Below are 15056 nucleotides of genomic sequence, written 5' to 3'. Positions count from 1 at the left end.
ATATTTGAGCATTCTTCTTCGGTTTTTCAGAAGCTGTTCCACGTATTTTTAGACAACGTCAGCCAACAGATGAAGAGTTCAACAAATTCATGCAATGTGCATTTAAAAGTACCAAAAATCGTAGGGCTGAAAAAACTAAAACAGCCGGAGCAGCATAGATCGACATTTAAAAAAAAAAAACATTACAAATAATAATTAATTTTCCTGTTCTATTAATTATATTATATTTAATCCATTTTATAAAATTTTCATCAAAATATACAATATATTTATTCATGTAGATTTTATTCAAAAAATTTATTTATAAAATTATATATTCATCACAAAACTATATATGTTTCTACATTTATTTCCTGTTCAATCATCATGCTCTGAATTTATTTTGTGTCACCGAGCATATATTGATACAATTGATAGCTAAATCTTTAGTTTTCAAACTGCGAATTAATTGATTGGCAGAAACTACCAGTAATCTACTGGTAGATAACTGGTAGGAACTACCGGTAATTCCTACGAGTAACCTACCAGTAGATTGCTGGTAGGACCTACTGGTAAATCTTACCAGTATTCTACCGGTAAATTACTGGTAGGAGATACCGGAAAGACTTACCAGTAATCTACCAGTAGGTCCTACCAGTAATCTACTGGTAGGTTACTCGTAGAAATTACCGTTAGTTCCTACCAGTTATCTACTAGTAGATTACTGGTAGGTCTTACTGGTAGATTTCCAATGAAAATTACCGGTAGCTACCAGCAGTTCAATTCACAGGGCATTACAATTTAGGGCTTTTTTTCACCACTCACAGCGCTTGTGAAGCTTTTGTATGTAAAATCTATATAAAAAAAATTTTTACAAGCGCCATCAGCGGCAAAAAAAAGCCCTAAATTGTAAAAAATTTGCCCCGTGAATTGGACTGCAGGATAGCTATTCTCGACATAATTATCCCCTCAGTTATCCCCGGCGACAGGGATAACTCACTGAAATATAATAAAACTGGAAGCCGAACTTTGTGTCGCCGAGAGAGAAACTCAATGGTTGGCCTGTTGTCCTTGTCGGTACAGTCACGTCAACTATAATTGGTTGAGACTACTGAAATATAATGTAACTTTTATACCGTGTAGTACTTGTTTGTTTTGACGTTGACTGTACAAGATTTAATGTGCGCATGCGTGAGTGAGAGGGAAAGCCAACCAATATATTGCTATCTCTAGCGACACTCCGTGCATTGGCTAACTGCAGTGATGGGTGAATGGTCGATTTTTGAGGTTTCATACACTTACAGTAAGATACTGTAAGATACTGTAAGAAACTGTAAGATACCTGAGACGCCATTTTTGAACATTCTTACCGACTGTCGACTCGACAATTAGCTGTCATTGCTCGATATATGTTGGTACATGTATTTTATTTGTTAAATAAATATATAAGATACCAAGGAGAAGCAGTGGCTAAGAAAAGATGTAGCTCGGAAATTAATGTTGCCAAACAATTATGTTTTAAGAAAGTAATGTTGCTTGAAACAGAATTTTTTTGGCAACTGTAATTCCTTAGCTACATCTTTTCCTTAGCTACTGCTTTTCCTTGGACAGTTTTATTTCTCAAATAAATAATATACATGTAATTTTATTTGAAATAAATAAAAATGTTCAAGGAAAAGCAGTAGCTAAGGAAAAGATGGCTGGAGAATAGGTTGCCAAAGAATTATATTTTAAGCAACATTATTTCCTTGAAACATAATTCTTTGGCAACCTTAATTCCTTAGCTACATCTTTTCCTTAGCTACTGCTTTTCCTTCGACATTTGTATTTTTAAAAAATAAATTTACATGTATTTTATTTATAAAATAAGTGAAAGTAGCTGGCGAAAAGATGCGTGGCTAAGGAATTACAGTTGCTCAAAAAATAATTCCTTATACCCACTGCAGCAACTGTAATTCCTTAGCTCCATCTTTTCCTTAGCTACTGCTTGTTCTTGGGATTTTTATTTATTTAATAAATAAATGACATGTATTTATAGAATAAAAAAAAAATTGTGGCATGAAGGTTCCACTAAAAAATCATAGGAGGCGCTGGGAACGCAGTGTAAGATACCTCAATGTATGAAACCAATGATGTAAGATACAGTATCTTACATGGTATCTTACCCATGTAAGATACCAAGGTATCTTACCTACCCAACACTGTGGCTAAGCATAGGAGTTCACCTTCCTGCACCCGTATTCACAGGGCAAATTTTATACAATTTAGAGCTTTTTTTTGCCACTGATGGCGCTTATAAATTTTTTTTTATATAGATTTTACATATAAAAGCTCCACGAGCGTCACCGGTGGATGAAAAAAGCCCTAAATTGTAATGCCCTGTGAATACGGGTGCCGTTTTATTATATTTTAGTGGTGTTTAGTGGAGCCCATAGATATGTGATAGATAAGAGATTAAGAGCTACAAAATTAACATTTGCTATAAAGCGTCAAATTACTAAAAACAGCAAAAACACAACCTCAAAGATTGCAAGAAAAAAGGCGGTTAAATTTCACTATCGTTATTAATTGTTATTAATTAATAACAAGATTTAACAATAAATGTAGTTAACATACATCATTTTAAACATGAATGAATTAGAAGATTCACACTGCGAGGTAATTATTTTGAAAGTTTTTATAAAAATAGCTATAAATTTTTTCTCGAATAATCAATTCGATTGCTTGCATAGTGTAAAATTCCCCATACATACCATGCCCGTGTATTATTCATCTTATAAATAAATCCACAATTTCCAACATTTTAACTGAATTCGTCTATAATATTTTTTATTTGTCTTATCAGGTTCGCCAAGTTCTCAATTTACAAAATTGTGATATCGAAAATTTGTTTCAAACACCTGAAGATAAAAGAACTTTATCCGGCTCATCAACCTTCAAAAAAACCTCAACGTGGAGTAACAACTGTCTGGGTGGCTTTTTCGATGATTGCAGCTATGCGTGGCTAAGTTGTCAATCACGTTTAATTATATTTGACGTAAAGACTGGAGTAAGTGTTAGTTCATGGACATTTCGTGATCGAATAACATGTGTCGCACAGTTCCCTTCATTGACTGGACAAGTTCCTCTAATTATCGTTGGTCTTGATAATGACGCAAGTCGAATCAAGGAGTCAAGTGGCACACTATGCATCTTCAATTGCACCATATCTCAAGTACTCAGAGCCATACGTCTACCAGCTGGTGTTGAAAAAGTCACAGTGCTTAATGGTGGTGCAGAATCGGAAGATTACGCCGATAGACATATAAACACTTATCCTATTGAGGCAAATGGTATTGTTTGTACTGCTGTACGGAATCTCAATCATTTCATGATTGATTTGCAACGTGATTCCTGGGAGAATGTTAATAATGCATCATTGTTAGTTAACGATGAATCTAATCCAATCTCAATCTACATTTCAAATGATGAAAATTCATTACAATCACCATCAAATGACAGAAAAAAACACTTGTCATTCAATCTGTTGAATAAACGATTGGAAAAATTCATTCAATTTGATCGTGATGATTTTGAATCTTATCCATTATCTGATAACACAATAACAAGTGCAATGATATATTCTCGTAAAATTGGCTGCATTATTTCTGGTGTTTTTGGGCGGATCATTATTTGGCAAAATAGCGGTGTTGTCAGGTGGATCAGTCCAGCAATTGAGGCGAACATATCAATCAGTCATTTAGCAATACTCGAACCAACTGATGACCCACGACCATTCTGTTATCTTTGGGTTAACTATCAAAACGATCTTGCCACTTCCTTGTCACAAAATCCAATCCAGAAAATGTATTCAATGCTTTTTGAGCGTAAGTACTCTGATAAAGGCGCAAATTATTATTTCAATCTTGATGGTGAACCAGCTCTAAAATTCCAATTACAACTTAACGATGACAGTAGAATAATTAATCTTTGTCCAATACTTAGAAACAGTAGTCAGGAACAGTGTGAGTCTGGTAATAAGCGTGGAGAAGAGAGTATCTTAATGATTGCTACTGGAAGTACAACGTATTTGTTCGATTTGAATCAATGGTACAAAGAACAAATGCCAAGAAAAATCAGTGAGTGTGATAATGTCAATGCAATTATTGCAAGTTATCAGACATCAAGTGATCCATTAGGTGATAGTTTTATTATCAATTGTTCGTATATGCCAAACAGTTTACGTGAATTTTCTAAGACTGGTCAAGGTTCACCGGAAGAATTTTTATTTCCAAATTCATTGGCATTGGAATGGCTTGAATTACACAATAATCGTATTATTGTTTGGTTAACACGTGGTGTTCAATCACAAATATTACGTGAAATGTCAATGTCAGGACCGATCATTATCATACAGCCAACAGAGACTTATTATCGCTGTCTTTCTGCTGGACTTATTGCATCTACAAACGATGTATCGAATTCAAATGTTGACTATCAACGTGAGTCACTACTAACACTGTGTCTTGAACAAAAATGGACTACATTTTTTTTTAAATGTGTGAGGGAGTGGTCTGATGGCAGTGCTGCATATCTTTTTCCAGCTTTTTTGCGCTGGGGTGTTCAACAAGCTTCAACAATTAAACTCACAGCACATCGGCTCTGTATTCCATTGTTTGATCAATCTGGCATAGGCACTGGCGACGCTGAAATCAAAATTCTACGATCTTTTGCACAGCAAATGGAATGCCTGTCAAATGTTCTTAAATGGATTTCTATGAATTGTGAAAACATTGATCAACAAGAGCAACAACAACAACAACAACGTGTCCTCCAAAGAATATCAACATATCTTGATATTTTACTCTGGTTTTATGACGTTGGATTGCTGCCCGAGACAAATGAGCTTGATGACGAATCATTGCCAATGTCATTTAACTTTAGAATACCATATCCAGTTGATAGGCTAACAGCCATGTATGCTGACCGACGGCTTCAGTATTCTCAAAGTGAATATGAATGCAATAGTGATGAAAAGACAAAAAATTTATTTATTGATGAATTAATTGTGCGTGAGTGTCCGGCATTGATGTCTCAATGGGAACGGGAAGGCTGTGAAACAACTCAGGTATCGTCTAGCTACTATCCACCACCGTCACTTCAGTCATTACTACGAAGTTGTTTGACCGATTGTTATTATCCCGACACAAATGAAATCGAGAACAAGCACCAAGTTATTATCTATCTGCTAATGGATCTTGTTATGCTACTTCAAGGTTCATTTCCCGGTGTCGATCAGCTCATTAAGTATCCAGCAGCCTTTAAGCTCAGTCCAAGTTTGATAAAAATAATCCAGGCATTCTGGCTACTTGATCATCAAGATTATCAAGGATTTATGGACATAATAACAGGACAGTTAGTATCTGATTCAGACGTCAAAGACTGGCACCATCGATTGATTATCAGAACTCTTCTTAAAAATTCACAGAATAAATTAGCATTAACATACCTCAAAGTGAGAAAACCACCGTTGTCATCCATTGATGATCAAAGTGTCCTTGTCTCGCTGTCAGTTGAGTTTGGCTTAATTCAGTCAGCATTTCATTCTCGACCACCATCACACTATAACCAATTGTTAAATAAATTTTTTCATTCATGTCGTGATAGTGGACGTCTTAATGATATTCTACTTCTCTCACTTGATCCAATCGAAGAAAATGCTTTTGTTAAATTTCTTGAAGAACAAAAATATGACGATACACGTTTATTTTATTATCTTCAGCGTTGTCGTTACACCGAGGCAACAGGTATCAATCCTATGAGCAATCAGTCTAGTCGGGCTGATGATAGAATCAACAAATCTGCTTCTCTGATGATGTATAATGCCTACAATTTAACACTACCTGATATAACCCGAAAGTTCTCATCATCAAGTTTCTTACGGCAGAGTTTGAGTGGTTATACAAACATACGAAGTTCATTACATCCAATGACACATTGTCAAAATCGTGTAAACAGACGCGACATACATGAATCTGTCGTGAGAAAAGCAAAAGAATTGAATCATGAAAAATCACGAATTCCATTTATCAGTGCTCCATGTATGTCATTAAAGTTACCATCAAAAACACAGGACAAAAATAGCATACTGTTCCTTGAACCTGAAAAAAAGTCACTGCGGAAGCGTCCATTGGATCAAGTAACAAAGAATGACAATGTCCAGAAAAATGATAAAAAAGGTGTAAAAAAACGACGAGTCGTGCAAGATGACCATGATCGTCATGATGAAATATATAAAAAAAAAGTGGATATCAGTATTACATTTGATACTCCAATAATTAAGCGTAAAAATCAATTGACTAGTTCAATAAATCAACCAATTGAAAAACCACAATCTATCCTTAAAACACGTCAAATGTTAAAAGACACATCACCGTCATCTTCTTCAGTTACAAGTGAAATACAGAGCAAAGAAGATAAAGGAAGAAAACCACGTCAAATACGATTCAGTATTGGTCAAGTCAATGACATTGATACTCAAAGTATTTCAGTAAACAATAACGGAACCAGTGATCAAAAATATAATGACAATGTTGATGAATTTATTGCTGAAAAACTTCAGGAGACATTTGAAGAAGACGAAGTAAACCAAGGTAATACCTTGAATACAACAAGTAAATCTCTCTATCAAAGTACAGTTTTATCTGATAATTCATGCTTTGAAATATCTATATCTAAACCACGACCAAAACTACGAACATCAAGTGCGAATAATCTACTGAGAAAATCATTGAACCAAAATTTTTTCAATAATCTTCAATCCACAAAATTACTTGATGATTCAATACCTGATATTTCAATGATGACCAACGATGTTATTACAAGTTCTCCTTTAGAATCACAAGAACAGAAATCATCACATTTATCTGAACTTAATACATCAGTTTGTGCTTCAACGATACTTGATTCTGACAGTAATTTTGAATTTTCGCCAGTAAATAATAAGCATGAAAATCAAAATAACGAGAATTTCACATTGCAGCCAACAAACTTATTTGCATCAAATGCTGAGACACAAGATGGTTGTCAACTTGAGATTACTCAAGATCATGGTGTAGAATTATCTCAAGAGGCAGATATAAAATTATCTATTGACGAAGTTACTAATGATAATGATGATGAGTATCGTAGTCTATCAGCTTCTTCAGAAATACAAGAAAATGTTTCACAAGAGCAAGTTCCAGAGAATCAAACTAAACAGAACATGAATTCAGAAATAATAAAAAATGAACAAAGTTTGAATTCATCACTCATTTCTAATCATAATCAAATAAAAAGCATAGAATCCAAACTACTTTTTAATGAGGATAAGTACATGAGTCAACCAATATTAGCTGATCTTAATCAAGATGATAAAGTAATAATGAATAATCATGTTACCACTCATCAGTCGGCTAACTCTGATCACAAACCAACAGTTTCCACGTACGAAGAAGTGGATAATGACGATATATTTGAAAGCTTCAATAATTCAACAGACATAGAAAACAATGAACTACTAACACTGTCATTTCATAATAATAGTACCGAACAAGAAATTGTAAATGCCGTAAAAAAATCGGCTGCAAGTCAATTTTTCGAATCATTTAATATCACCGATGATGAGTCATCTATAAGTCACGATGAAAGCGTGAGCACAATAAATTTACAGCATCCAAATACAAAAGACATTATAATTAACAAAGAAGACGGGAGTCTTGAGACAATTCCAGAGTATATTGTTGACTCAAGCACTGATGATATTCTCCTTTCGGATACGTTGAAAACTGTTACCGCTACAATTGATCAAAAAACCAATAATGTATATAAAAAAAACAGCCAGAATGCCATTAATGACACAAAAAATCTTTCTACATTTGAAAAAGATAACGAAAGCAAAATTGAAGAATCAAGTATTCAACAATTAAGCGCTATTGTAGAGACTAAAATCGAATCTGTAGTTGCAAAAGATAGTGAAACCCTACTGAATAAATCAAAGACTGAACAACTGTCATTACATTGCACAGTGAAAACAAGAAGGTCATCTTCAGTTGCGCCACCGACCGTTGAACCTATTCTTAAATCATCGAGTTTAGAAATTCAGAGAAACAGACGTGCATCATCACTAGCTGCTGAAACAATTAGCTTAAGTATTCCCACAATTTCTTTAAAAAATGATGAAGTTATCAAGACACCAACAAAAAGAGGAAGGCCTCCCAAGTCTTCGCTCATGAAAGAAGTATTAACATCATTTGTATCATGTGATGAAACAATCTCAGACATTTCTGATTCATCATCCATAAGACGCACAAGACGTGGAACATCAGTACAAGAAGAATTTTCTGAAAAATATACAAATAAAAATAATAAAAATGATAATAGTTATGAAATTGAAATAATTCGTCCAAAAAGAACACGAGCAGCATCGGTGAATAAAGATAAATTAGTTCAAGATACTGAAACTAATGATAAAAATGAAAAACAATTAAAACGACAAATAAAAAGAGCAGTTGTTTCCAAAGAATCTGATTATAATGATATGAAAATTGTTGAAATGAAAACAAAAAAAATACGAAGTGCTTCAATATCAAAAGATATTTTAGATGATGGTGAAAATTCAATAAATTCACGAAAAACTCGTTCATCATCAGTAGCAAAAGATGAATCAGCAATGAGTGTCCGACCAAAACGAAAACGTGGAAACTCAGTATCACAAGTAATTGATGATATTCATGAAGAAAATATAATCTCGTTAAGGCAAAAACGTGCATCATCAGTGACAAACGATGAAGTTTTAACCCGAACGAGAAAACGAACTGGATCATTATCAAAAAAAAATGAAAAAAAATTGAATGACTCGACTACGGTAAAAAGCACCAAAGGAAGTTCGTTGTCTATAGATATTTTGAATATAACCAATAAAGACTGTGAGACAGGTAATACAGATAGAAGAATTACAAGAGGTCGATTAAGACGTGGAAATAGTTTTTTAAAAGAAGTCATTGTTGAAGAAGTCATTATTGATGATACTGATGATACTCTGCAGAAAAATAGTGATTTACTTTTAAAAGAAAGTATGAGAGTAGACCTAAAATTGGTTCAACAAATTCCCGACGACAATCAAAAATATGAAAAAACTGTTATCGATACAAAAAAAGGAATCAAGTCACGAGAAATAAGAAGGCATAAAAGAGCAGTGAGTGTTGATAGCTCACAAATAGATGTAACAGCAAAAACACGTAGTAAAAATGGTGTTAAGGTTGATCCAATTCAAGAAGAAGATGAGAGTGATATTAATTGTAAGGTTGAAAAAAAAATTGTCAGGAAAAAGCGTTCTATATCTGAAACAAAGGAACTTAAAAGTCAGTCAATTATTACTGAAAAACCACAACGCATCAAAAAAGCTTTACAAAAAAGTATTGATAATGATGATAATGTTTTTTAATTTTCAACGTTACAATCAACAAAAGATGCATCCAGTGATAAAGCAAGTAATAATCATCAATATCATCGCTTGAAAAATTAGTTAATTTAGAATCAGTCAATTAAATTTCACTAAGTTTGTTTGATAGATATCGTAGAGTCATCTGATCTTACATTTTCATCTCCACTAACGAGGTTTGATCATTCAAATATCAGCCAACCTCGTAGGTATAACGAAGATGAGATTCCCAATTTGCTTTTTTTTATTGCTTTGAAAAACTAAGCTTAATATTTGTTTGCCTTCATTTTTTGTTTATTAAAAATATTTTGATCAATTTGTTATTTTTTCAGGGAAATAATAAATTTCAGTCGACCATTGACGAATGATGAAAAAAAATTAGTAGGTTCAAATAAAGACGTTACAAAACAACTAAAGTGTCAAAGCCGATTGTTGTATGCACATTTATTATCGTACGAAATTCAACATACCCAATCGGCCTAAAAATACATCAAAATAAAGTATATTGAGCTTATTAATACGAAAACACGATTTGATTAGATAACATACATAATCCTAATTGTTACATTAATAAATCAAGTTTTTAAAAATAAAAATGATCAAACGATTTTACTGAAAGTAGCTAAATAATTAATAGTTAAAAATTTGTTGATGATTGAACAATTGTTATCTTAATTTGTTAAGTCATTTTTTTTGTTTTCGAATTGTTATTAGCCATTATCTCTAAGTTATTTATTAATCAAGCTTTTCTGCTATCTTATTTTTTAGTTATTCCATATTTAGTATACTAATTGTTTATCCACTCATTATTGACTATTATTGACTAATGTATCTGCCTGTAATATTTTGGGTATTAATAGTATATTGTGTTACAAATGCACCATATCATATTATATATCACTTAAATTTTTATTTGTAAGTTAATAATTAAATAATTTTTTTTTTTTTTTGATAAATAAAATCATCGAGTAAAGTTGGTTGTAAATAATTTATTTTTAGTCATGTATACAAATTAGGCCACTATGCAATGCTATAAATATTTTTAAATATAATTAATTGTATAATAATAATAAAAAAAGAAAAAAAAAAAAGGTGAAAAATTCCAGCCACTACTAAGGCACGTTTAAATAATTTCAATATTATATATCAATATATAGTAGCGATACTAATAAAATTTCTCTGAAAAATAATATCAAAGTTTAGAATCGATAATTAAAAAAAAAATTTTGTTTTTAAATTGATAATTTATATCATTATCATGTGACTGAATATCTAATTATTGTCAAAATGAGGAGCAAGTAACTTAATCAATTATTAAATTAGGTAGTATCATGATTTTAACTATTCTATTTTAACAATTTTAACTATATTTTTATTCATTTATTTGTAAACCAAAATTATTGTCTATCGACATTTTTTTCATCAGTCATGAAAAAATTTAATTTAAAAAAATAATAAAAATATATAAATATCATTTTGTAATAAAAGAAAGACAAAAAGGTCATTATTTGTTTAAGGCGGTATGTCAAAATATTGAAAAAAAATTCCCTCTCACAGATTTTGATCAAAGAAGGCTTATTTTTTAATTGAAATAAAGATCTATTTTATCAAATTTTTTTTGTAATTTTCTACCACGATTTAAGTGAGATAATTAGGGTCAAAGTTGACAACAATTAGCACTTTTTACACACGCATAGGAAGCATTGTCAAGTTTTCCCTTCTATTGAAAAAACGCTCTCACAGAAAACCTTCATTTTACTACAGCTTATACTTCATTAAATTACGAAAATAATAAAAAAAAAATCATTGATTTCTACCACGGATTTTGAAAGTTATTAATTATTTAAGACAAAAGTTTAGAGTCAAAAAGTACCGGGCGAAGCATTGAAAATCTGCTGAAGTAGATTAGTGTGTGTAAATACGGGCCGCCCACACTCATACTTCTAAAGACGCGGCAGTCAAGTATAAAAATTTTAGACATTGGGGGCGCTTATTATTTTTTTGAACTATGGTTATTAGAGTGCCCCTTTGCACCCAAAGCAACCCAAGTCCCAAAGAGTCGTCCTACTTTGGGATTTACATACTGCCTTAAAGCACATTATCCAAATTCTCGATTTTGTGTCGGTTACAGAGCCGAATGTTTCACAATCATTTCTTTGGTTATGTTGATTTGTTTAGATTTTTTTTTTTCTCAATTTAAAGCGAAATTAACAATAATACTATGTATAAAATAATAATCATATAAATGGACGATACGATTAATAATGCTTGTTGAAAATTATATTAAAATTGTTATATGTTTTAAATGATGAATAAATTAGTATAAATTGGTAACTTTTAAAAATACGAAGTTATGTTATAAAAATAAATAGTGATAAATAATTAATAGTTAAAAGTATATAAAAGTGGTGATTCCGTCAATCAATAATAATTGTAGTATTATTTTTTCGTTAGGGCTCAGTAATAATTATTGCCAATGAATAGAAAATATGAATTTTCAAGGTACTTTTCTCATGACGATTTCGTAAAGTTCAGCATTTAAATAAAAAATATACCAATTGTAAAGATTATAATATTTGAGATATTGAGGAGAGATGCTTCTACATGAGGTAACCACGCATTCAACGGTTTATCCTCAAATTCGATAACAAATCGTTTCAGGACTTATTTTGTGTAATTTGAGACTAATTTCTATTGCTTGTTCTAGCTTATAAAATTAGTTTTTTATTTTTTCGATTTTCAGAGAAATATTAGTTTTGATTCAGCTTTCAATTTATAAAGTTTTTCCGATTTTTGTCTTATTGTGAGAATTGATTTCTATTTTTTTTTTTTTTTTTCAGATAAAACAAATAAAGACTTAAGTTCATTGTAAGATTGAAATTATTTTACAAATCTCTGTGTGAATCAAAACAAGTATAAAAATTTGAAAAAAATCGAGATTTCGAATTAAAAAGAGAAGTTAAAAAAAAATTCATTGTGATTTAACTCAGAATACCCCATGTATATTTATTATTTTGTTTTTTTTTTTTTGTGAAAGTTATTGTTGCTTGCAGCTATCTTTAACACGCCGTTTTTGTTTTTCTTCGTGTGATAAAGATAGAGATTGAGCTTGAGTACGACGTTGGCCTTGTATCGGCATGTAGCAAGGAGTACTAACCATGTAATCATGTGATGATGATGGCGATACTGGTAAAGTATAAGAAAGACTAACTAAATTACTCGAATTACCTGACGGACTTTCGTGTTCACTACTGTATGTTGGATCGATAATTGCAGCGACGTTCGGCAGCTCAGGAACATCTTCTGGTAAACTTTCCATCACTTGGATTTCTTCTGGATCCGTCATTTTTTGTGTATAACTCATATAATTATGGGATTTACTACGTTCAATTTCTAAATTATCTGATCTGTCTAGTTTTATTTTACTTATATTATTATTTTCATACTCTTGTTGTTGACGTTCTAACTTTTTTTGTTTAGCACGTTCACGTGCTCGTCGTATCTTAGCACGTTCTTTGTCCTGCAGCATACGTGCTAACTCAGCATCTTGTGCTTCTATTGCTATTTTTTGATCAAGAACTAGTTGGTCATCAATAGGCGAATTATGAGCATCAATTGATCGTTCTTCCTCTTCTTGTAATTTTCTTGCCAGTACCTATAAATTATTTTCATTCAATAATAAGTCTTGTACATCCCTTTAAAAAAAATAGAAAAAAATTACTTGATCTCTTTCTTCTTGCAAACGTCTCTCCATTTCAAGTTCAGCTTCAATCTGTGCTGCTTCATCATCTAAACGTAATTGTAATCTCATTTTTTCTTGAAGTTCCCTTTCTTTCAATCTTTCTTCTCTCTCGAGTTTTAGAGCCATTTGTTGAGCAACAAGTGCATCTTTTTCTTCTCTAATATTGTAAATAATCAATTTTTTAGTAATTTTATTTTAAATTGAAAAATTTTAAATAAGGAAATACATCTATATATACATGACTTACTGCTCTTGAACGATTGTATGATATCTCAATTCCTCAAGTTTTTGTTCAACTCTCGCTCTGGGCAAATCTTCACGAACTTGGGCGTTGCGAACTTTATTACCCGTATAATGCTCTTTAACTATGAACATAATTTATAAGACATTAAATATTACTTGTATGTTTTCTATTATGAATAAATGAAAAAAAACTGTGATTAAATTGACATACTCTCCTTGTCCTGTAGACGATATGCTAAAGCTCCATCTTCATGAACAGACCACTCCCGACACACTTTAAAGTAATTTAATCAATTAATAATCTATGAAAAGATGAAATTATGTATCTCAAGGGTGTATAAATAATAATAATAAGAAACATTGGTTTCTTTTGTCAACAAAAACATTGTGAATGAGGAAAATTCGATTCAATTGTGATTGAAGAATACATATCTTTGTTATTAATATTGTTATTATTATTAAAAAAGTAGAGACCTTACTTTTATTAACCCGTCCAGCTTTTGGCATTGTGTCAGAAGTCAAAACAGATTTTGACATTTTTTAATATTTCTCAATTAATATCAAAATAAAAAGACGTTATACGTGCAGTAAATTTGATAAATAATGTTAAAAATATTTAAAAAAATAACAAAAACGTGAGGGATGATCTAACTTGTTAAAATTATAAGCCCACAGATAATCTTAAAGTTTGTTATGCTCCATTTTGATTCTTGATTCTTGAATAGTTGAATAGATATGATCATGGTAGAAGTACTACAGGGGTGCGTTCCGTAGGGGGACCGCGGTCAGTGTTGGGTAGGTATGATACCGGTGTATCATACAGCAGTATCATACACTGTATCATACAGTATCATACATCTTCATTATCATACGCCATGTATCATACATTAAAAGCGCCTCTACATTTCACTTTTTAAACTATTTTACTGACGCCATTTTGCCTAATCCGCCATTCCCAGATAACCAATTTCCGGTAGATTACTGGAAATTACTGGTAGCTAAATACGAAAATTACCGGTAACTAAATACGAAAATTTCCAGAAATTTACTGGTAATTCTTGTGGCAACTGCTACCAGTAATCGACTAATAATTTCCGGTAATCATTATAGTAGTCTCTACCAATAATCTACCAGTGATTTTCCAATAATATTTGTGGTAAATGTTTACCAGTAATCTACCAGTAATTTTCTGATAATCTTTGTAGTAAAAGTTTACCAGTAATCTACCAGTAATTTTCTGATAATCTTTGTGGTAAATGTTTACCAGTAATGTACCAGTAATTTACCAATAATATTTGTGGCAAGGAATTAAGGTTGCCAAAGAATTATATTTTCAGCAACATTATTTTCTTGAAACATATTTCTTTGGTCACATTAATTCCTTAGCTACATCTTTTTCTTAGCTACTGCTTTTCCTTGGACAATAGTAATTAAAAAAAATAAATTTACATGTATTTTATTTATAAAATAAATAAAAATGTCCAAGAAAAAGCAGTAGCTAAGAAAAAGATGTAGCTAAGGAATTCATGTGACCAAAGAATTATATTTTAAGCAACATTATTTTCTTGAAACATATTTCTTTGGTGACATTAATTCCTTAGCTACATCTTTTTCTTAGCTACTGCTTTTCCT

At 31.6% G+C, this 15056-nt stretch overlaps 2 protein-coding genes across 3 annotated transcripts; one reads left to right on the top strand and one right to left on the bottom strand.

The window, feature by feature from the left end:
* The first annotated feature begins 2352 nt into the window (after positions 1–2352).
* On the top strand, positions 2353–9863 carry LOC122851960 (protein ELYS). Its single transcript, XM_044151494.1, has 2 exons — positions 2353–2637; positions 2825–9863. The coding sequence occupies exons 1-2, from the start codon at positions 2608–2610 to the stop codon at positions 9440–9442; spliced, it is 6648 nt and encodes a 2215-aa protein (XP_044007429.1). The 5' UTR covers positions 2353–2607; the 3' UTR covers positions 9443–9863.
* Positions 9864–11608: 1745 nt separating this feature from the next.
* LOC122851967 (coiled-coil domain-containing protein 50) lies at positions 11609–14186 on the bottom strand. Of its 2 annotated transcripts, none has more exons than XM_044151509.1 (5): positions 13904–14186; positions 13636–13698; positions 13429–13546; positions 13161–13338; positions 11609–13094 (listed from the first exon to the last, which is right to left on the bottom strand). In XM_044151509.1, the coding sequence occupies exons 1-5, from the start codon at positions 13959–13961 to the stop codon at positions 12477–12479; spliced, it is 1035 nt and encodes a 344-aa protein (XP_044007444.1). In that variant the 5' UTR covers positions 13962–14186; the 3' UTR covers positions 11609–12476. The 2 variants fall into 2 exon arrangements, with proteins under 2 accessions (XP_044007444.1, XP_044007443.1); XM_044151508.1 differs by having other exon boundaries at positions 14077–14177.
* Between the last annotated feature and the right edge of the window lie 870 nt (positions 14187–15056).

Source organism: Aphidius gifuensis, linkage group LG3, assembly GCF_014905175.1.
Source record: "Aphidius gifuensis isolate YNYX2018 linkage group LG3, ASM1490517v1, whole genome shotgun sequence".
In the NCBI taxonomy this organism is placed as follows: Eukaryota; Metazoa; Arthropoda; class Insecta; order Hymenoptera; family Braconidae; genus Aphidius; species Aphidius gifuensis.
Note: the sequence above shows the minus strand (reverse complement) of the source record. Positions and strands in the feature narration are given on the sequence as shown.